The sequence below is a fragment of the Phalacrocorax carbo genome, chromosome 5, assembly GCF_963921805.1.
Source record: "Phalacrocorax carbo chromosome 5, bPhaCar2.1, whole genome shotgun sequence".
Lineage (NCBI taxonomy): Eukaryota > Metazoa > Chordata > Aves > Suliformes > Phalacrocoracidae > Phalacrocorax > Phalacrocorax carbo.
Genome location: NC_087517.1, coordinates 3,382,899 through 3,405,417, shown reverse-complemented (window position 1 = coordinate 3,405,417; position 22,519 = coordinate 3,382,899). Strand labels below are relative to the sequence as shown.

The 22,519-nt window shown below is 41.0% G+C and overlaps 2 protein-coding genes across 2 annotated transcripts in view; one reads left to right on the top strand and one right to left on the bottom strand.

Moving 5' to 3' along the window:
* The window catches only part of LOC135313338 (uncharacterized), a 342,721-nt gene extending 332,999 nt beyond the window's left edge, over positions 1-9,722 (bottom strand). Inside the window, exons 1-2 of the mRNA XM_064450993.1 lie at positions 9,167-9,722; positions 7,475-7,510 (exon numbers count right to left, since the gene is read on the bottom strand). The gene's annotated coding sequence lies outside the window, so the exon portion shown is untranslated. The remainder of the gene's footprint in view (positions 1-7,474; positions 7,511-9,166) is intronic.
* A 293-nt stretch (positions 9,723-10,015) lies between these two features.
* ACVR2A (activin A receptor type 2A) overlaps positions 10,016-22,519 on the top strand; it is a 67,806-nt gene continuing 55,302 nt past the window's right edge. Inside the window, exon 1 of the mRNA XM_064450992.1 lies at positions 10,016-11,817. Coding sequence (XP_064307062.1) covers positions 11,763-11,817 — 55 coding nt within the window. The 5' untranslated portion in view covers positions 10,016-11,762. The remainder of the gene's footprint in view (positions 11,818-22,519) is intronic.

Here is a 22,519-nt window from a genome sequence, read left to right as displayed (position 1 = left end):
ATCCTAAGAATATCCACAAGTAAAGCAGTTATTTATACCATTCCTAAATATACCTGGATAATTTCCATTACGAAATTATGAAGAAGCACAGCAAATGATCAATTGGCAGCACACCATGTACTATACGCTGAGCTGAAAAATGGTCTGCAGTTGCACAAAGTTACTGCAGTTCAGTTAATGTATTAATTTCATTAAACCTGCTTTGGAAACTATGATTAACTGAAGGCTTCCATGTTATTTAGTTAGAAAATGAGAGGGAGGGAGTCTGTTCTTACATGCTAATCTGGTTTCTCCCATCACTGCTGCAAGAGGCAACGTGGTTCTATAAAATTCTTCCATGCTAGCTAATACAGATGAAACATCCAACCACATCTTAGTCCTTCCCTCCAACAGCTCAGCTGTTTACATGACTCAGTGAATTGCCTGATATTTTAATGACAATAAAACTTGTAAACCCATACAGATTGGGGCTATTAGTTGTAACAGATCATTAAATGAAAAACATGAACCAAACAAGAAAAAAACCTGCCTCTTTCCTTCCACTTGCCTTAGCCAGTGCCTGAAAACTTCCACGGCAATGTCCACTGAACTTGGCAAGAAGTGTTGTCTGAGCTGCCTCAAACATGAAGCACTCGGCATGACCCAAACATTCAAACTTTGGGTATGCTTAATAAAAAAGGCAAGACTAGGTAGTGCCATGCACAATTCCAGGAGAAAAAACCCTGATCTTTCAACCCAAATTGCAGCCAAGCAACTGTTCCAGAGGAATAAGCCTTCAAAACCATGGGAATCTCTCTCCTGAGAGCTGTTTAAGCTTCCTTAATGCTCTTAATCCACCTTGATATTGGAATGCTAGACACACTGGCACCCACCTTCCGATTTCCAAATAGCTAGTCAAGTGTCTGAGTTTCTTTTCTCTCCGAGTAGATCCTGACAGGCTTTAGGACACAGCTTAACTGAACTTTTCCACAACTGTGCTTGTGGCCTTCAAAAAACACCTTACTGGAAATTAAAACCTCTCATGAACTTTGAGAAAAAACAGACTATAATAATGGTGAAAAAACTAAATAAACCTCTCTGGAAAACAGAGACATCATTTAGGAAACAGCACAGAAAGAGGGACCTCTAAACTACACTGCCAGCTCTCCTGGCCATGCTATTGATTAGTTTACCGGTATTCACAGTAAAAAGAGGATCGATGGTCTTCTGGCTGAGGCAACCCCTGTTTGTGTATGAATCCTAGGACAAAAAGGCCCCACCTTCATTTCACACCCTTAGAAATCTCATTGTCCTGCCAACAAATGTATAATAACTTCTAAACCACCAATACACTCATTATCAGAAGTGACTAATAACTTCAAAATGGTGGTGTTCCAATGGAGTCATTAAAATATTTTGGGGCAAATATGTAAAACATATCTAGTATCCATGTGTGAGTACTTCAGCTTTCTTGCCTCTCCGTGTAAAACAAAACCACTTTCCTCTCTGCAGTTTATGAAAGTTAATTACCTGATGTTCCTAAAACAAGGCGCATGCACTATGTATCACTAAAAAACAACCTCAGAAGTATGCTTTCAGTCCCTAAAGAATCTGAAGGCAAAAACTGAGCCTTTATATTAGAAAGGTTGAGTGCTATGTACAAAACTTTTGAGTTAAAGGGAAAAAAATGGTTAGCTTAAAACAGCCTGAACTGAGAACTTCTCACTATAGGGAGTAAATGGAATTTTGCCATCTCAGACATGAAAATATTATTTGTTCAATGTCCAAACTGCAATTACTATAAAACAATTTGTATATTAATCTACTCCAAAACTATTCAGCAGTAGAAGCTGGAGGAGGATTTAGCTACCTGGTGAGCTGGACAACAGCTAAGCATATGTAACAGCAGCAGGCTGGGGTCTTCTGCTGGTTGCAGAAACAAGATTGTAGGTTTGAACTTAGAGGACTTTAAAGGTCCTTGGATTGGCTCACGCCATCCATCTTGCCAAAGGCACAGTCATCAGACAGAAATGTTACAGCTGGATTCTCCTCTTTATAAAAAAAGAAGTGCACAGCTAGTAGGTGCTCCTTGAGAGACTATAAACTTGCTCCATCCTTCTTTAGATCTGAAATAAGTCAAATCTGGGCATCTTCCATCTCTTCACATGGAAACCCGTAATGCGCCAGATTTTCTGGCATTACAGCACTTGGGGAGAGGTATGCTTTTTGTATCAGTGATCAGGAACAAAGGGGTGTCCACAGGCTGAGCTACTGTTGGCAGGATTATTTTAATGCTACTCACATTCTGTGCAGAAATTATGAAATCCCTACATCACTGATTATGGGCTGAAACCAAACCACATTAACTCAGACAAATTCACATCTATTAGGCAACACTGTCCCAGAGTCACATTTCTGACTTCCTCAGGGTTCCTGCTACATTTCCATGTAAGTACCTTTAACAAAAAGCAGTGCTGTCTATGTGGCAGATCAGAGAAGCGAGACGCTATCATGGGCCTGAGGAAGTTGCAGTTGAAAATTAAGCAGAGAGGCAACAGCAGCTCTCACCTTTAATGTTGTCAGATCTCATTGCTCAAGCACAGATATAATAGATTTTTCTGCTACCCATCACTTAGAAATATTTCACTGTGCTACAGAAAATACAACCCACAACAAATGCAACAGAAGCTCTGGAAGCTCCCCTTCCCTTTGTAATTTTACTCTTTATCAGTATTCATTAGATGCATCCGTTCCTCTTACACAATGGGAATTCTAACAGTCGCTATTCTCTCCATGGAGTCAAGTATTCAGCAGGAGCATCAGCAGCTAAGTTTCTTTCAAAGGAAGTGGGTCTCAAATCATATTCCAACCATTTTCCTTTGCAGGAAGGCTTTATTAGCCTGTAACTGCTGCCTCTAGAAGCGGGACAACTTCTTCTGCCATGTAATATATTTGTATGGGTTAATTCAACATTCTTCAGTTATTAGCCACAATAAACCACAAAATTATTAGTAGCTTATTCATTACCATGGATCTTCACATTTCTTTCCTAAAATTCCAAATGACTGATTTTTCAAATACCATATCCAGAGATTTTTTTAATAGATGCTTGACACCCAGTTGCCATCTCTTTCTGACACCAATTAGTTACGTTTTGGAGCCCAAATTTCTTAGCATTTTAGCAAAAACATTAACTAATGTTTGGGCTCCAGTATGCCCCAATCCATCTGAATCTTCAAAGATTCCACCTCCCATTCTTGTTCTTTAACAATACTGTTGGGAACTTTATTACGTTATCTGTTGAACCAAAAACAAGTGCTCAATCATCTTCCCCAGCGCTCATCTAGTCTATGACATTGAACTGAATCAAATACTATTCCCAGGAATGTTGCACTTACTGAGATTTTAAATTACTGAAGGGGGACAACAGGACCTCTCTGATGGGCAGACTCAGAAATAATGGTAAACATGTGGTCTCACCCATGGCCTCCCACTGCTCCTCTTCCTCCAGGCAGCCAACTTCCATTCCAACCTGCAAACCTTTGATTCACTTCCCAAAGCGTTTCTTCAGCTAACCATCACTACCCATCTCTGCCAGTAAACTCTAAAACCCACAAATATGTACCTCATACATACATATCCTGAAAACCTGGCCTGTGACAATTTGGCTACTTGTAAGCTGGCTGGCTCACCTGATCATTCCTAACTGCAATTATCACAATGTAGTTCACTAACCTATTGAGACCTTCTTATACCGAGACTTCCAGAAGCCATATTTTTAAGGTTTCCAGTTCAATCCTTGTAACTTTTTATCTTCTTTTTAATTGAAGTTGGTCAACTATTAACATCCTATAAACTTCCCTGCTACAAAAGAACTCAACATTTTAAGATTCAGGGCTGAAATGAAAACTTAAAGGACAAGCTCTGTTGTCAGTTCTTTTGAAAAACACTACGCATGTATGCAGATTGTTGCTAAGCCTTGAATCCAAACTGCACATCCCAGCTCTGATAACCAGCCCACCCTCTTCGGGTTCTCCACCCCTAGGGGCACTTTTCTGTGTGTTTCATTTTGATTCAATGAGCAAACCAGATCTAATTTTCTCTAGAACCTAGGGTGTATACCTGACACTAGCACTATGCTTTTCATCAAGCTTCCATAAATTGCTTCGGTTAGTGAGAAATAGACGAAGACTTTGGGTACACTTTTGATAAAACGTCTTTCGCTTATGGAAAACATAGAAGCATTACCTGTGACAGTGTATTTGTCTTTCTTGTGCTCCTCTAATACTGTTTAATAAAAATAATATATGTAGACATAATTTGGAATTAAACTCTGAAGCTAAACCACACATCACAGCTTAGAAAATTAGGCAACTCTCCTGATCCGACTCTTCAGTCACTGCAGATAGCTTCTAATATATGTTGAATGACATTGTAAGTAATTAGATCTTTCAAGTTCTCTCCTTGTTTCAAAAGAACCAAAAGTCATATTAAGAAAATAATTCTAAAGAGCACACAACTTCATTCTCTGAATATCTTACCATCTCTCCCCACTTGGACTCTTTGCTGTCCCATTTCTTATGACTATTTAATTACAAATTGTCAGTCTAAAAGACGTAATTCCTTACCAACCAATATATATTACATATAAAGACTTTCTAAGTCAGTGTGAAAGATACATTCTTTAAAATCTAGTATCATTGCCAGGATGCTGCAGCAAAAGAAAACACTTGTCACAGATTTTAAGAATTTATTTCAAAATAATGGTGAAAACATTACAGTGTTGTAGCACTTTTGCTGTCTGTACTAAACTCAGAGTTTGCTTATCAAGGGGTATATCAATTATGATACTGGATTCTGAGAAGGAAAATCTCCACACACCCCTGAAGAACCTTGTTTTCACAATACAGGTTAGGGTTTTAAGAATTCATCTGAGACTCTTCACAGCACTTCAAAAAAAGGATTTTATCGCATAAATGAGGACTATAGCACTATATCTAGAAAATTTGATGTTATGAAATATGTAAGAAATCATACATGATAAATGCCACAGTAATAAGAAACTGTGACACAATGAACTGCCTCTAAGAGACACTGTAGTGTCTGAAAGCAACAGGAAGCTCTGATCGGATGATCTTTTCTGACAAGACAGTGCAAATCCTAGAAAGAAACATCACTCTGTCCTCCAAGAAAATAGGTTAGATATTTTTTCATCTCTGCACAAGTATTTTAAGGAAGCAGAAGCGCTGGGTACAGACCAAAAAAGAAAAATAATCATTGGTATAAATGCAGCCTTTAATGAAAATTACTTGGTGGAGATTGTATTTAAGTGTTAATTTCTGTTAAATTGTGTATCTATGTGTTTGTTTTTAAACTTGAAGCAGGGAAACATTCATCTTAGTGTGCATCTCCAGGCTCCAGCTGATTACATTAAAAAGGACTGAACCACACACAAAAAACTGGCTGTAGAAATAGCTTTACATAGCACGATACAAGCCAAATCCTATTCATTTGTAGTTACTAGTACTGCTCACGTGAATAAAATGACTATACTTTAGCCAAACACCAAAATACCTGAATCCAAAATAGGGCTATGATTTCAGCATGTATTTTCCTTTGTCTTTGTGGATATCAGCTGGATTCAACAACGGCATGTAAAATTTACAAGTTTGATTACAAGTGTAAAAGGTGAAAACATACATACTGGACCAATCCAAAAGCACACCAGAGGTGAACTTTTGATTTTATTTCAGTTCATCACCATTTAAAAGGTTCATTAATTCTGCATTTTTCCAAGCCTTAAAGCTGTGTTATCCATATAACTGTGAAGTATTTCAATAGTTTTCAAACAGAGTAAAAAAATGCAGAATAATGAATAATTTGTAGTAATTTTGTTATCTGTCCACTGCACTAAAATTGAAAATTTGTATCTTTTAAAATATTATGAGTTTCATATAAGTTATGCAAACTCGTATGAAATTAAAGATAACTTTAAGGCAGTTATTTAGTCTTTTTTTTTTTTTTTTTAACTAGGCTGTCTTCCAGTATCTGCACTTTTCCCCATAGCATGGCAAGTTAAGCTGGCTGGTAAGGAGGAGATCCCTGAGAGAGATTTATTTCTTGTTGGTTTGGTCATTTTTCTTGTGGTTATATAAGGACAGGGTCTGAACATGGTCCTCTTCCTTCAGAGTATCAAAGGGAGAATTACTTAGACCATGAGGGAAGATTAATGAGATAATGACAAGGGTTGTAGCTGTTGATGTTACTCCTGGTATTATAAACCCCATTTCCACTCTACATTTTAAAAAATGCTTGTACAGATGCTATGAATGAGTCTTGCACAATAGCTTCTTACCTATAATGCTGTTTCTGCATAAACAGTATTGATTCAGTGGTGTGTGTGGAAATAGCAAAGGCACAGCTGAAACCCTCTATTCCTAGCAGTGCTCTGAAGAGAAAAATGAGACATTGCTGGGTTTTAATTCTTCTCATTATTCCCTAGAAGGAAAGTTATATTTGTGCTGCCTCTAGGCAAAGTACCATCCCACGTGAACAAAAGAATGAAACTAAGATCACATCCATTTCATCTTGCTGCTGCTACTCCTGCACAGAAGCTCTCCACAGATGCTTAAGTCCCTGACACTGTATCTTCAGTGCTCATATGTCACAGTAAATGAATCATTAAAAATGCATAGACAGATTGATCTTAGAAGAAGGAAAAAAGATCTGGAGTTTAAGGCAAAAGGAAAACAGAAATAAAAGCCAAAAGGTAGAAAAGGGAAACACCCCCAAAATTCACATGAAAAAGGCATGCAAAAAGACATTTAAAAAGAAAGAGGAGACAGCAACCGTGTTGACATTTAATGTCTACTTGGGATAAAACTCATCCCTTCACTAGCAATAAAAGCAACAGCCTAGAGAAAGCCCAAAGCCCTTAAAGCATTTTGCATCAAGTACCTCACAAAAACAGTAGGCAATTTCTGCTAAGGTCTGTACATTTGCACCGAACTACCTAATTTTTTTTTTTTGTTAAATGTAATTAAATGGGAGCAAATCCCTAATGAAGAGACAGACAGCTCTATCAATATCATGCCTATAATGACATAACTGAAACAATATCATGGTGCTGCATCCATGCAACAAAACTGGGTTTTATTCCCTGCATACCAAAAGTGAGCATATCTGCACCTCTCCTTATTTGTTTCTTTTCATACGCTACGTTAGGTGGGTCTGCGAAGGATGCACGGCTTACACGCAGCACCAGTGGGGCTGAAAACAGGGTGGTGCTTCTGGAGCGGTATGAAAGTCTGAGCAGGCTCCCTGATCCCAGTTACCAAGAGTCATCCCAGTTCATACACCATTTGCCACGGTCCCAGTTAGGTCTCAAAACTGGGAAGGAAGAGAGAGATACTCTTCATTCATCACTCCTGTGGTCCTGATAAACACGCAATTGACAAGACCAACCCCACGCTATTACTGGTCTTGTAATACTTACTGGATGGCCAGAAGGCTTCACTTTGCTCAAGGGGTCCTGCAAGCAAAAAAGTACACATGCTTCAGAATAATAAGCTTCTTGAGTAAGAGCCACCTCCTTACTATGATATTCATGCAAATCGTGTTATACAGATGACATATTCTATTTTTATGAAACATTATTGGTAAAATAGAAATATGGACCATAATTTACATTCCAACAGTAAAAAGAAAAAATAAGACAAATATCTACAATGGGAAGTATGTATATATATTCACACACACACGTACAATAGCAATATTTTAGCTATAATTTCCTATGCATGTGGCAACATGACGAGCATTTCGAAGAAGCTGAGCCAAGTGAAAATACAACCTGCAGAACAGGTCACGTTTAAGCATTCTGCTATTGAAGAATATTAAAAAATACAGATTAAGTAGGAGTGTTGTAATGCTTACATTAATGAAAGCTTGTAAATCATTCTGAAATACTTGGATAAAAGATGGCACAAAAAGTGTTGCCACATGTCTTGATGTTTTTAGATGTGCACAGTTCCATACATCTTGCTTTGCTTTTTGGATGATTCAAATCACCAAAGATACAGTCAGTGGATGAATTTAGTGTTGGTTAGTGTTTGAACACGGCAGAGAAACACCAAGGATGCCCGAATCCTGATTAAGAATTCCAGGAGACACCTCAATATAAATAGACTGAAATATCTACATTTCTTCATGTCTGAATCCAAGCGCTAGTGGTGGCTCACTGGGTCTAGTTACTGAACGCCTCTGTTGATCAGTGCATTAGCACAGCTCAGACAGCTTGGCAACGTTACCCAGCCTTGACTCGGCTGTATATCCACATATCTGAAATATCTTATACATAATATTCCTTCCAATCTAGTACCACCTAGTATTTTCATCACCCAAAAACTTCGACTATGCCATCAAGCAGCATGAAAAGGCAGGCATCTGAAATCACTCAGTACACGTCTAAGGTTAGTGAATTACATACCAGTTTTCAGAGAACTTGGCACCTCTTGCTTATGCAAACACCACCCTTCATAAAAGTACAGCAATGATAGGCCACCATGAAGACCCTTCTGCTTTCCTGCATTGATTGCCAGTTCTAAGAGACATGTCTTCCTTTTTACCCAGGGACAAGTAACGTATTTTATGGTACTAATTTAAAAAAAAAAAAAAAAGGGTAGGGAGTCTCACCAAACTCACAAAGGAGGAGAACCGCTGTCCTCCAGGGATAATGTAGCGCAAGTGTTTTATCTCGAGTGACAAAAAGTACCACCAACATATACATCTTCCAGAAAGGTGGGAACACTAGAAATTATTCATCCTTCCTGCTCTCTCCCTCCTCAGTTCCAAACCGAGCACATGTGCTGCTTTATACCCACGTTCTGGAGCACAGACTGTTTGTTCTGCTCTTGCACAGCACGTAAAACAATGTGGTGTTGTGCCCGTCTCAGGAACTTCTGAAGGCTATCTCACTACAAATAAATACTGCAAGCCGCTAGACTGCGGCAGCCAAAGGACAAACAATGATAGGAAACAGAAGTTTGTTGTGATTCGGAGGGAGGCTCAGCAAGCTGCCAGGGGCAGGAAGCGCGGCCACCATTCCAGCCGAGCGCCCTGTTCTTCAGGGCGCGAATGCGATTAATCGCACGTGATACACTGTAGGTGCAACCACCTATTAACGTAGTACCTTGGCATGACGGCGTCGGAAAGCAAGGCTATAAAGCAGGCTCTGGATGTCGCAGCAGCAGCGATTGCCCTGAGGAACGTGCCTGCCACGGGGACCACCATGCGCCCCGGCTCCCAGCAGGCCTCCCTCAGGGGCCGCGGTGGCGATGCGGGCCAGGGGCGCAGCGTTTGAAACCACCGGTACCAACTCACAGCTTTACACCGGGTCTCACAGCGTTTTTTCAGGGTAGTTTTTGTTTTCTTAAGGCGCTCCGCCAACCGAAGAGGGCGGCGGTCAGGGAGAAAAGCCCCCCAACACCAAGACCAAGCCTTGCAAAGGTGAATTAGTAATAAGGGGAGGGGGGTGGGACGGGGAGGCGCCTGCTCTCCTCCTCCTCCTCCGCCGGCGGGGCCGGTCGCAGCAGGCAGGTGGCGGCGGGCGGCGCACCCCATCCCGTCCGACCCTCACACCTGCCGGCCGGCAGGGCGGCCTCTCGGGTCGGGCATCGGCAGCCCCCGGCCCGCGTTACCGAGGGGAGAAGCGACACCACCAGCATCCCGCGTCCCCGTCCCCCTCCCCGCCCTCAGCTCTGCAAAGCAGGGGACGGCGCCCAACCACCGCGGCGCGAGGGCCGCGCCCAGGGGCGGGCGCGCGTGCGTGCGCGCGCGCGGGCAGAGCGGGGCGGGGCCGAGCGCTCCGCCCCGCCGCGGAGGAATAGGCGGTAGGCGGGGTCAGGAGGGGCGGCCCCTGGGCGGTGAGTGGGCAGAGGGGTTGTCAATCCGGGTCGGCGGGCGGCCTCCGGGCCTCGCGCGAGGGCCTCGCCGCGATTGTGGGGAAGGAGGGGAGGGTGGGGGAGGGGGAGGGGGAGAGGAAACAAAAACAATCGCCCGGGCGCCGCCATCTTGGGTCCGTTCTCCACGCCACCCGGGTGAATGGGTAGATATGCCATTACCACAGGGGAGCAGCAGCAGCAGCGGCGTACGGAGGGCTGTTCTGAGCTGCCGGCTGGACTCGGGAGACTCTAGAGACGGCTCCTGCCGCCGCCGCCGCCCTGAGAAAAGCCCCGGGTTCGGCCTTTTCTCCTCTCCAACCCCTAAACTGCACTCCTGGAGGGACAAAGTTGGTCTCAGCCGCGCTGCCTCTGCCGCCCGGGAGACGGGAGAGTTGCGTTCAGCAGCGGCTTCCTCGGAGCCGGGAGTGAGCCGGGGTCGGAGTTAGGGGAGAGGGTGACGAGGGGATTCCTCCCCCCTCCGCCCTCCGGCCGGGGCTCGCCCGGTGCGCTGTGTGGGAGGCAGGAGGAAAAGGCAGCGGCAGCCCAGCAGGCTTTTCCTTCCCACCCCTGCTATTTCTTATTCCTTTCTCCTAAAAGGAAAAGGAAAAAAAAAAAAAGGCAGGGACTGGATTGAGTCGGGGCGGGGGGGGACAGACGGACTGCCTCGGGTCTGCGCTCGCAGGAGGTGCGGCGAGGAGGACGAGTGTCGGTGAGGAGTTGGAGAGGAGCCGTGCATCGAGCCGAGGAGCCGCCAGCTCCGCGGGAGGACGAGCCCCGCCGGCCCCCTCGCCTCCTTCTCCAGAGGAGCCGCGTTCTCCGGGAAGCACGGCAGTCGAGGAAGGAAGGATTTGCCACAAAGAATATATCACCCTCCTCCCCAGCGGCTGGATACTGCATATCCCCCCCCCCCCCCCCAGTCACTCTTCTGGGTTTAAATACCAAATATAGCCTCTTGGGGGGGAGGGGATGGAAATCTCTTAGAAGAATTTGAAATCTTGCTGGGATTGGGGAGAAGGATCGGGCAGAGATGCGCGGCTCTCGCTGACCGGCGCCAGGACTAGAGATTTGCCACTTTTCGACAAGCCCGAAGGTTTGTTTGTTGTGAAACTGTCATTTCTCCCCTTTTCCTCTTCTGGGTTACGCTAAACCCCTCAGCATTATTAAAAGAAAACCGAAGGGTTGCCCACGTGTAGCTGGTGGCTTTCTGGGGTGTTTTTGTGTTGGCTTTTTTCTTTTTAAGGTAGTTTTTATCAAGAAACTACCAAAACTTCCTCCCTTCACCCGGAGGCTTTTGAGGTTTGAAACTGAGATGGAGCTGCTTTTCTCACAAACACTACATGTTGTATGAGGGGAAGCCAGGACGGACAAACATCGCGCTGACTGCTCTCGATCCCACTGCCCGACGCTCGGCACCCACGAGGGATGCTTCACGGAGCTTGCTGTGGGAAAAGCAAAGTTGGAGTGTGTTCAGAGACTTCGTCGTGTCCAGCGGCTTGAGCGTTGACTTTTTTTTAAAAGAAAAACAAAACAAAACGTGGATTCGTAGCATACTTTTATGAATTAAACTTTGCCACCGTTTGTACAGAAGCCAAATGACCCGTGTGTTTTGAAACACGGTTTCAAATATATCCATCCCTCAACCCGGATTCTCGCTAGGAAGAGCCGGAGGGACATCGTCAGCATCTAAAAGAAGTCTGATTTTACTGTTTTATGAACATTATCTGCTGCAGAAATGTTGCTATATATTGCTTTATAACGGTTCAGCAAGAAGGGAGATTTTCCAGCTTGCAGGACCCAGGAAACTGGATACTTAAAGTCACTTAAATGTTTTAACAGCATTGGAAAATGGGAGCTGCTACTAAGTTGGCGTTTGCTGTTTTTCTTATCTCTTGTTCTTCAGGTAAGCGAATGTTCTTTGGTTTGTCGCTTTAAACGTAAGGCTTTGGGGTCAGTGCTTGAAAGCTTGAGGTAACTTTGTCGATTAGTAATGAAGGAGGAGAAATCTTTTTCCAGATGGCAGATGTTTGGGGGTGGCAGTGATTGTAAAGGCAGAAGCTGTGTTCGTCGTTATTAAAAGCGTATATACCTGAGGACTTCAAATGCGAGCAGCGCTTGGATTTCAGCTCAGTTGTGTGGCACAAACGTGGAGCCATAACCACCTAGTGTCACGTACAGTCATCTGGCAATGCAGTTATTAGTGTTTCGCTGTGGGTTTTGGTTTTTTTTAAGTAAGGATAACCCAGCTGAAATACTCTTAATTCCATTAGATCTCTTATTCCGGACCATTCACTGGTGAATGGCAACCTTCATTAATGCTTTCATTAGTTTAGAACAGGTACTGCTCTGAAAGCAGTAGCTCGTCCTTTAACCCTAGCGAGGGGTGTGTGCACCTCCACATGAACGCACAGAATGGGGCTGGAAAAGCAGATTTTTCTAAACCATCATTTGTGACGCTTTGTATTTCGCTACTCAGTACATCCCTGCCCTGTAGTGCAAAAAAAAAAAAAAAAAAAAAAAGGCCACGACTTTTCTCTTTAAAACAGCAGAAGTTGAGTTTCAGATGCCAGCTCCGAGTCCTGGGAAGCGAGCGGGGCGTGAGGACTTCCCCAGGCTTCTTCAGGAAGAAAATGGTTGTGGTAGCAACCAGTGGTTGGGGGAACTGCTGGTACGTTTCTGCTTGAAGCTACATCAGATTTACAAAAAAAAAAAAATCACAAAAAAAAAACCCTATTTTGAGCTGTGTTGAGCTGATTTGTTTACATAGCAAGCCTGGCACTTTCAGCTTACGCTTTGAATGTGAGTACCTATATATATATATATTCCTCTGCGTAGGTTTAAGTGCACTCTTTAGCGTTCTTGCACGGTGTGCAAAGGTACACTTGTTTATCAGTCTGAACGCTCGCAGGCAAGTGCTCGGCTTTTCAGTGTAACCGGTGTAAGGGAGTAATGAGATCCGTATAACAATGCCTTTTAAAATTTTAGTGTTATAATGTACAGGATTTTGCTGAACAGGACGTTTTCTTGTGGTTAGTAAATGGATAGTCTAGTCTTATGTCTGTAGCCGTATTGATCAATTCCGTGTGCGCTTAAATGTGCTGTGAAATGGCGAGCGCTGCCAGAAATAAACCAAGAAAAAAAATTTCCTTTCTGTTTTAACCGGATAAATAAGAGAACAGGTTAAGGACAGGCAGAGGTTTGGGGTTGTTTTTGTGTTAGGCTATGCCATTTATTCCTCTCTTGAAACAAAACACGATTTCTTCTGATAGTTTTGTCTTGTAGTAGATGTGTCTTTCATCTCTTCCTAATACCTTGCTTTTAAGTTACTCGAGCAACATTCCTCTTAATTCGGGAATTTTTTCTCTAGGGAAACTTCCCCCCCCGCCCCTCACTTGACAGTTTCTGAAAGACTTGGTGCCGTCTGCTCCTCATGTCTGTCTCTCCCTTCCATGTCCTTCCATGAAGATCTTTTCGCCCAGAGCACAGAATAGTGATCTTGTTGACATTGCCTATCCTACTTACTAAAAAGAATGTTTAAGCAACAAAAGCCGTCTTTTCTTTAGCATTACTTGCTCAGGTTGTTTTTGGTAAGGTAAAATGAATGTTTCTCTTGCCTGTGAAGATGGAATTAAGCTTTGCTAAATGAGCAGGCGACCGGCTGCAATTTGGACTGCTTCTCACGTTAATGACATTGTTTTGGTGGTTGTTCCAGGACTACGCGTTGAGTGTTCTGGAATTTAACAATTATTCAAGTATTTTCTACTCCCCTAAAATTTTAGAGTATCTGCAGTACTGGTGTAGCTCTAAAAAGTAAATAAATTAAACAGTAAGCGTTTGTTTTTATGATCGAAGTTATAAGATTATGTAAGCTTTTAGCACGAAGTACAGGCATTCTGATAAGTAGTGTTAATTCTCTTCACTGTGGCTTGGTCAGGTTTAAAAACATACCTGATCAATGGATTCTAACATCATCATCAGAAGTTGTTTCTTTTCCAGTCTTTAGTCTAAAAAAAAGTCTGCCCGGGCTATATATTTAAGAATATTGGCAATGGTTGAAGAAATCCTAGAGTTCAGGTGTGTGAACATACATGGTGCAGTCTCCAGCTACTCTTGAGTGCCTGTGTCGGGGAGTGGGGGGCTGGTTTTCTTTATTTATTAATTTATTTTTATATGCAGCTATTTTCTACAGTGGTTTACATAGCCAGTTAATACTGGGGTTCTTTAAATAGGTGAAAATGTTGTGGGATCTCCCCCCCCCCCCCCCCCCAGTGTGGTGGGTGTGGAAGTGGTCTTCAGGTTGAAGGCATTTTATTTTACTGTCTCTAAACTGCTGTATGAAATCGTATAAACGTACTTCAGATGGATAGGAATTCCCAGTGAATGAAATCTAATAATCTTTGCAAAGGCAGTGAAAATATTTCCCCTTTCTGACTAAGATGTTTGAAAAAGAGCATCTGTGTTATGTTGTTATGCTTTAAAATATTTGTAGAAGCTTGGGTAAAAGTGGGTGTAAGTTTGCACCCGTTTGTACTCATACAAGAGAATGAGACGAATGCAGATGAACTAAACGTGAAAACAAAGTGCCCAGGTCAAGGTTGTCCACTAGCCCACTGATATATTTTATATAAAAACCTGCCTGTATTTTTTATTTAATAAAGAACAGAAGATCCTGAAGTAATAATAAAATTCTTATGAGCAATTGAATATGCTTCCTGTGCCTCTCTTGTAGGTGAGGTAAGATTTTAGGTGAGCTTAAAAAAGAAAAATAGTGAATAAAATACCTTTTTCATCAAAGACCACTTCTTTTTGGATATTATCTGTGTTCTCCCATCTCCCAAGGAAGCGTGTTTCTGTGTCATCTAGTTTTCATGATTGCTGAGTTATACTTTATGAACTTTCAGGAACAGAGAATGTGTAGTTTCGTAATTTTCTGTGATGTTTCAGAATATATGCCTTATGCAGATGAAAACGTGGGAGATGTCCAAGTAGTGGATTTTCTTTAACCAAACTCTTCTGTTGTGGGTGCTATAGTTTTTAATATCTCATGGTTTCTTTTGTTGCTCTTACACTCCATATCTCCTTAACTATCGTTTCCTCTCTTATGAGCTACCTGCTCTGTCTTTGGTACCTGGGCGGTCCGGCATCAAAGCAGCTCTGCAGCTTTAAGTCTCTTACAAGGGGCAAGACCCATGTTTTTTAAAACTCACTCAAGCTCCATTCATGCCAAAAATCACCTAAGCGAAAGGAAGCACACCAGAAAAGTCTTGGTCCTCTTGGGGTTTTTTTCCTAGTGCTAGATCATTCTCAAGCCACTTGGCAGGTCTTGGGTAATGTTGCTAAAGGAAATGCCATGTCAAAGAGACCTTTGTAGTTGAAGTAGCATTTTCACTGCATGGGGAATGTTTTATTCTTTTTTATTTTATTTTATTCTTCTGCCTCACACCGATTATTCTCAGGGGACATGATTATTTTTTTTAATTTTTTCCCCCAAGAAAAATCTAGGTAGAACTGTAAAGCCAAAGATAGTGCTACAGCTTCAGAAGCTGAATAGTTAGGTGCTCTGAAGGAATTGAAGGGTGGGAGGTAAGACGTTTTTTCTTTAGTTTTACTAGTGTAACTTTTTTTGACTGTCCTTTTCATTGTTAACTGGGTAGCACTTGAAAATCCTGCCAAAGGTTTAGGAGTAGTGTCTGAAATTGTCTCTGCAAGCTGTCCATGATAGTGGTTGAACTCTAATTGCTTTATTGCACGAGCAGAGCAATAAAACAGTTCAGACTTAGTACTGTTTTTAAAGTAAAATCCTGCTCAAGATTCCGTCTTTGTAAGAGTGTACACCTTCTGTGTGTGTATGTGTGGTGAGTGTTACCAATCATTGGGCAACACCTCAGCACTCCTGATGTTGCTGCTGAGAGCAGGGCTTGTAAACCTGCTTAATATTGTTTTCAAGCATAGATATGTTTACATAGATGTAAACATTATGTAGTTTAAAAAGTTTCATGGCTCTAGGTTGATATTATAACTTTGACAGATCAAAATTCTGTTACTAATTCTGTGTAATCTGTTAATACTTCACAAAAGTTAGAAACCTTACATCTTCTGGGTTACAGAAGATAGCTGTGCTTGTGTGAATGCAGTATTAGGACATGTTAAGCATAGTTCTAGTAGAACTCTGCTTGACAAATGTTTCCAGCGAGATGCTGTTGTCATGGGTTTATTTGCATATCTATCCTTCAGACACAAGTCTTTTCTCTTAGAAAAAGCTTAAATAACTTTGTCTTCAAGTGCTGGATGCTATGGAAGTTGGTGGGGGGAGGTGTTCTGTGTGAGGGGAAAGCTGTTTTCTGCTGTACAGGGATGCAGGAAGGTAATTACTGCTACCATAAATAATAGTTTTCAGCTGGTTTTAATGGTGAGTATTTGAATGCCTTTTTTTATTATTTTTTTTGCCCCCATCTTTCTGGAATTTGGGGCAAAAGTCCTTAGGTGGTGGGTTCAGATGACTTGCAAATGAGGATTGATAAATACTTTTTTTTTCCCTCTTCCCTCTGTTTAACTATAGAAGTTAATTTTTGTTATATCATTAGTTTTAGGTAGGGGGGAAAAATAAATGTAATTCCAAGGGTTTTTATTTTTACTTCTACCTTCTCTTCCAACTCTCAGAGCTTGTTTATTTTTGCAATTGGAATACAGTTCCATTTCAAATCATCATTATAAAGTTTATATGTCCAGTGTCTGGATCTCTTAAAAGATGTTAGTAGCATTTTCTTTATTCACAGACAAATGTGGTGGACACAAATTCAAAAATGTTTTTTCGGTGACCGATATGATTCAGAGCTAAGATATATCAAGTCCTGGGTACTTATCCTTAGGAAATCATCTGGAGAATCATCATTATAACATGGGCTCTAAAAAGATAGAGGTTGATAAGGAATCTGATGGTGGAAGAGATTTCTTGGTGAAGGGGGGATGCATTTCCACCACTTAATTAACAGAAAGCAGATTAATGCAAATGTCTGCTTTAGCTGGTTGGTAGAATACATGGTCTGTTAGCTATCTGATGTTCCTGAAAATGAGAACTCTTTAAAAAGATCAAGAAAATTACGAATTTTACAGCCAAGTTCTTGTGTGATGAAATCTTAATGTGTTTTTGTTGCCTTGGTGCTTAAAATTCAGCATATCTTATTTCCTGTTATTTCCATATGGAAATTGAAGTGTTATTGGATGCCAGTGACTTTATGTGGCATCTCTTCTCTTCTCTCCCCTACACTGTCTGTGCGGTGGTGGTGGTTTTTTTTCTTAGAAACAGTTTGTGACTACGGTGCCAAACAGCGGAGCGTATTTAGGCTTAATCCCACAGAAAATGAATATTTACTGCAATACTGTTTACATTGCATATCTTTGTGGCTAAGAATCCCAAATGTACGTTAGATGCATCAAATACTTCAATTGTCGGTGGAAAGAGCAGAGAAGGGTTTATCCACTGCAGTAGCTATTGTGAAGGCACCATTCCTTAACAGTTTCATAGTAAAGTAACCCTTGAAGAGAAAGGTCAAGATTAATGGATTTCTTGTGAATTTCCTAGTTCAAGCTGTAACTGGAAGCAGGTAGTCTGGCTAGAAAACAAAACTAGACAATACGCTTACTAACTGGAGGCATAAATCTTTGGTTATGTGGTTAGAGGTATTTGAAAAACACTTGAAAATGAGGGAAGCATTTGTGGGAAGACTACCTGTTCCTGCAGCTGGAGGTAGCACTGGTGTTGGTGTTAGGATGGGATCTGCTGAGGCTGCGTATTGGAGGTGTGAAGTACTACTTCGTACCCACCTCTAGTGAGGTGCCATCAAAAAAACCTGAATTACTTTAGATAGTTTGGCGAAATAATGTACCTTCTCTTTTTATCTTTTCTTTCTTATAAACAATCAAAGAAGGATGAGCAGGATGGTAGCCTTCACCTCTGCGTCTTTGGAACTTCCTTTGTGATGGTCCTGCTAATGAACTGTGCTGCTCTTGCTTTCAGGCAAAAACTTCGTTGTGGAGAAAACGAGCAAGTGACATGCTTAGAGTTGTATTGATGCCAGCAAGGGTCTGAGTGACGGCTGTGTAACCTAAAATCTTGGTGACTTTACAACGTAGTGGTGGAAGAACAAGAACGCTTGTGTATATTGCCAACTCAGCGTTTCATAGGGTTTGGGTTTTTTTGAGGGTAAATTAAGTTTTGCTGACTAATAAAAACTTTCCTTTTAAAAGTACAGGTATTCTTGTATTCTACTGGTATTTCTGGTTAAATTGGTGCAAGGTAATCTGTTTCAATCAGGATGCAGAGTGAGTCCAAAATTGTAATTAATTTCAGTGTTATTCCCAGGTTATTCATTGAAAAGGCTTGTTAGTAACTATTAAACTACGCTGACTTGGCCTTCATATGGTATTGAATACCTTTAGTTGGTGAGAAGGCCACATGTTGAAGTAATTTAAGTGCCTAGATACCACCTTTTGAGATTCCTTATTTTGTTAAGGTATAATTTCTACTTTTAAGGATTTATATGAATCTGTAATTAGGTGGTAAATCAATTTAAAATGCTGAAACCAGAATGTAATTCAAAACAAACTCCTATATACTCTTAACTGCAATGTGCATGTAAGAATTGCCAAAATACCTTTTTATTACATTACAGGGAAACGTTGCCTATAGTTAGTGAATTGGACTGACTGAAAGGCAAGATCCTTGGGAAGAATCGAGGTTTTTATAAATGCTAGACCTTAGCTAAAATGAAAACCAATAATATTTCCCAAATTCTTTTGTTTTCTGAACTTTGAGATATTTATCAACTAAGCTGAAACTATGAAAATGAACATTGTAATTTGCATTTACAAACAGTAGGTATTGCTTTCTAATCTAGCTTTGCTGTGCACCTGAATGAGGCTGTTCTCACAGTTGGGAAGATTCCACTGTCTCTGTGATGATGACAGCAAATGGGTTAAGTTTTACTGGTTTAATTGTTAACATTGACACAATTTAAAGCTAGTACCTTAAAGGTTACTTAAGAATCCAATTTCATTTAAAGGTTTTGTTTTCAGAAAGCGTGTAAGTATTTTTAAAACTGGGAATAAGAATTTATATGGTTAGAATTTTGTTGGTTTTCTATAGCTTGAACTCTTTGCATCTTCCATTCCTAAATGGAGTGCATTCAATGCATTGTCATTTCACCAGAAAAGAGGTGGTTTTTAGAACTGAAGTTGCACGGTTTCTTGTGGCAGATTGACTTTTTAAGGTGGATAGTACATCCAGCCTTTTTAGAAGTGGAGAAAGGAGAAAGTGGTTAAAAATGTTTAGGATATTGTTTCTGTATTTTCTGAAAGATACCAAACTTTTTCTGAGGGTAAGTCTACATGCAGTTTTTATTCTGGAAAAATGGGAAGGGCTAAGGCAACTCTGTGATTATTTTTTAATTATTGTTTTTAATATGGTTGACTGTAGATCTGAAGAATGTTTTGGAGATGATCTGTGGCTTGTCTGTTTTGACTGTTTCTAAACCTCTTTGTGAAATGAGGCTGCAGCGTGAAAACATGTACTGTTCAACTACTAGTGTGGTCCTGATAACTGTTTCAGCTTGTGCCAACTGGTGTCTAATGAGATGACACGCAAGCACAGTGTGAGGGATAGTGCAGGCAGGGGGCCGGTGCCAGGAGACAGCACAGTCAAGACTGTACCAGAATTCCTGCAACTTCAGCCCTTCAATATGCCCTCATCTTGTATCTGAAAGCATGGAGTATATACCAACAGTATGCTGTGTGAAAACACTAGGGTGGTTTACACTGCGTTATAGCTTGGCTTTTGCATTATTTTGGACATTCAAACTGGAAAACTGTCCCATTTACCAAAAAAAAAAGAAAACCCAACCGAAACAACAAAAACTAAACAAACAACAAACTAACCCATAACCTGATTTGGGGCCAGAAGAACATCACATGGAGTCATGAGGACGAGGTTGGTGGTCAAGCACTGTGTGGAATGGATGTGGTCAGTCTATGGCATGTTGCCAAAGGGCCAGCGAACAGTCCTTGGACCTGCTCTGATCTGCAGTGTAGATACATGCTTTGAAGAAAAAATGCCTGCTTCTTGTTTAAAGATTATTTCTATTTCAGATGAGTATTGAAAGTTTTGATGTGGGAGCAATGCAGTTGGTGGTTGCTGTAATCCTGTAGTCTACTTCTTTCGTAATGTCATTTCATAATAATGGCTCTGAAAAGAAATGGTAGTTGCCTATTTGAAATGACTTTTTAAAAAATTGAGGAGCTTAGATTCATTTAGGTCATCAGGCGATCTTCTCCAGTGTCATGCTCAAAGCAGCATGTCATCCACCAAGCCTCCAGGTTCTTTTCAGCAGAGCTGCCACCTAGTCTGTCAGTCGGCGCTCATGTTGATGCAGAGGGTGCTCTGCCCACGGGCGCAGAACTTCACGTTTGGCCTTGTTGCGCTTCAGGAGGTTCCCATTGGCCCAACTCTCCAGTCCATCTAGGTCCTCCTGAGTAACATCCCTGCCATTGAACACCCCACCCTCTGGCGTCATCTGCAGACTCACAGAGGTGCCTTACACCACCTCTTCCAGCCAGCAATAAAGGATGATACAGGGTGGGCCCTTGGGGGACTCTGCTTGTGATACTTTGCATCCCGCTAGGGATATGTTCCTTGCAAGAGTGGTTCTATTCCAATCACATGCTGGTGTTATCTTGAGCTTTATTTGCTAGCTTGTGTGGCTGATTTTAACTTCGTTTCAGCAGTTTCCTTCCTTTTGGTGGCTTACAAACTTGTGATTTGCAGGTTTTTTTGTAACTGAAGCTGTAAAAGCATGACCTTATTTTTTTTAGGTTCAGAGTTCTTATCTCATCTAGATAACACTAATCTCTAGGCTTTAAATATTGTCTAAATGATCATAGTGATCTTTATTGTCAGCTGTATCTTGAATACTTGGATTTTGATATCAATATGTACGTTGAAATTTAATCTGTTTTTAAAAGCTGTTTTTAAATGTAATTGATCATTTTATCAAGCCTCCTAACATGAAAACTGTTTCCTTCTAGGAATTTTGGGGAAGAGCCACATAAACAGGGCAGTAGTTTAATTTTGTTGTTCAGTTGCAGCGTTAAGTGTATGAGACAAAATTAAACTTTGCAGTAAGTAACTGTTAATTTTAGAAATTTTTGGTAGTGTTTGTCAGTAGAGGGTACAGATAGTTCTCTTTAGCTCAGAGCAATTACATGATGGAAGAGTTTTCTTTAAATATTTCCATGTTTCAGGGTTGAAAACATTTAGGCTGTGAAAGTTGCAAAAATTTTAAATTGGACACAATCATTTGAATTACTGTGCTTTTTATAATAAGTTGTCTGGCTTTCATCATTTATAAAGCTACTTTAAAAGTAGGATAGAGAAGACCACTGGTTAAATATTTTCATTTTAACTCTGATCTTCACTTTTGGAAAGGGTCTGTTATTCCAGTTATCCCTAGGCTTAATTATACTTCATTAAGTTTAACGCAAAGCCTGTCAAAAGGTTGTCTTAAAAGGCTCTTATAAACATTACGGTTTGATTACATTTTGTTTAACCTCAGGTTGTGGCACATACTGGGGGGGACAACAGACCCCAGCAGATTAAGCCTCTTCTAACCTGGCTCATTTAAAACAACACAAATTGCTAGTGCGATCTTAATTGGTTTGTATGTGCCATATTTGTACTAAGAGCAAGCTTTGGAACCATGAATAATTTGTGAGAAGGTTATTTAAAAACACAATGCTCCCATTCCTGCCCCCAAATAAATTCTCCCCTCCCCAAATAAAACACCACCACCAAACTCTTAGTGAGGAGGGACTTACCAGCACTCTGGAAAACCCCCTATGAAAAAAGAAAATACTTGACAGTTTGAGTCTTTTGTTCACATGATAGAATACTGAATCACATCCTATTAGGTCAGAGGCTTTCAAAGAAACCAGGACTTCTCAGGGTCTGCTTTTTATTCCATTGGAAATGGAGTGGATCTGTCATGAAAAATATTGATGCTCCAGTGTGCAGCTCTACTTTTCCAGTGGCTTTAAAACATTCTGATGGATGGCAAATAAAGCAAAATTCATTTCAGTTCGCTTTTGTCCCCTCTAAATGAGGGAACTGTACTTTTGACAAGTTGAATTTAAATCTCCCTTTTGTCTCCCCCAAATGATGTGTAATTTATTTCCATAAAGCATTACTTTTAAAATAAATTCAACTTTTTTTTTAGTAAGATAGTTGGAATAATTTAGAAAATACATTTGAATGCTGTTTGGACCTATAGTGAGAGGTGCTCTGGAGGTTTTGTTTGAGGAAGGGAGAAATATTCCCCTGTCCCTTACCCTGTTGTGTCCCGTCAGACAGTGTGAGGGCAGAAACTCATGTTCTTTTCTAGCACTCCTTAACGTACTGATTATGTGCTTTTGAAAACGCCTACACAGAGGCTGTATAAGTAGATAATTTGAAAAAAAAAAAAACCAACCCAAAAAACCATCAGTCATCCAGCTCTTCAAATTAGGAAGAAGCATAATTGGAAGGAGGACAATCTATGGCATATCCTAAGGAGAAC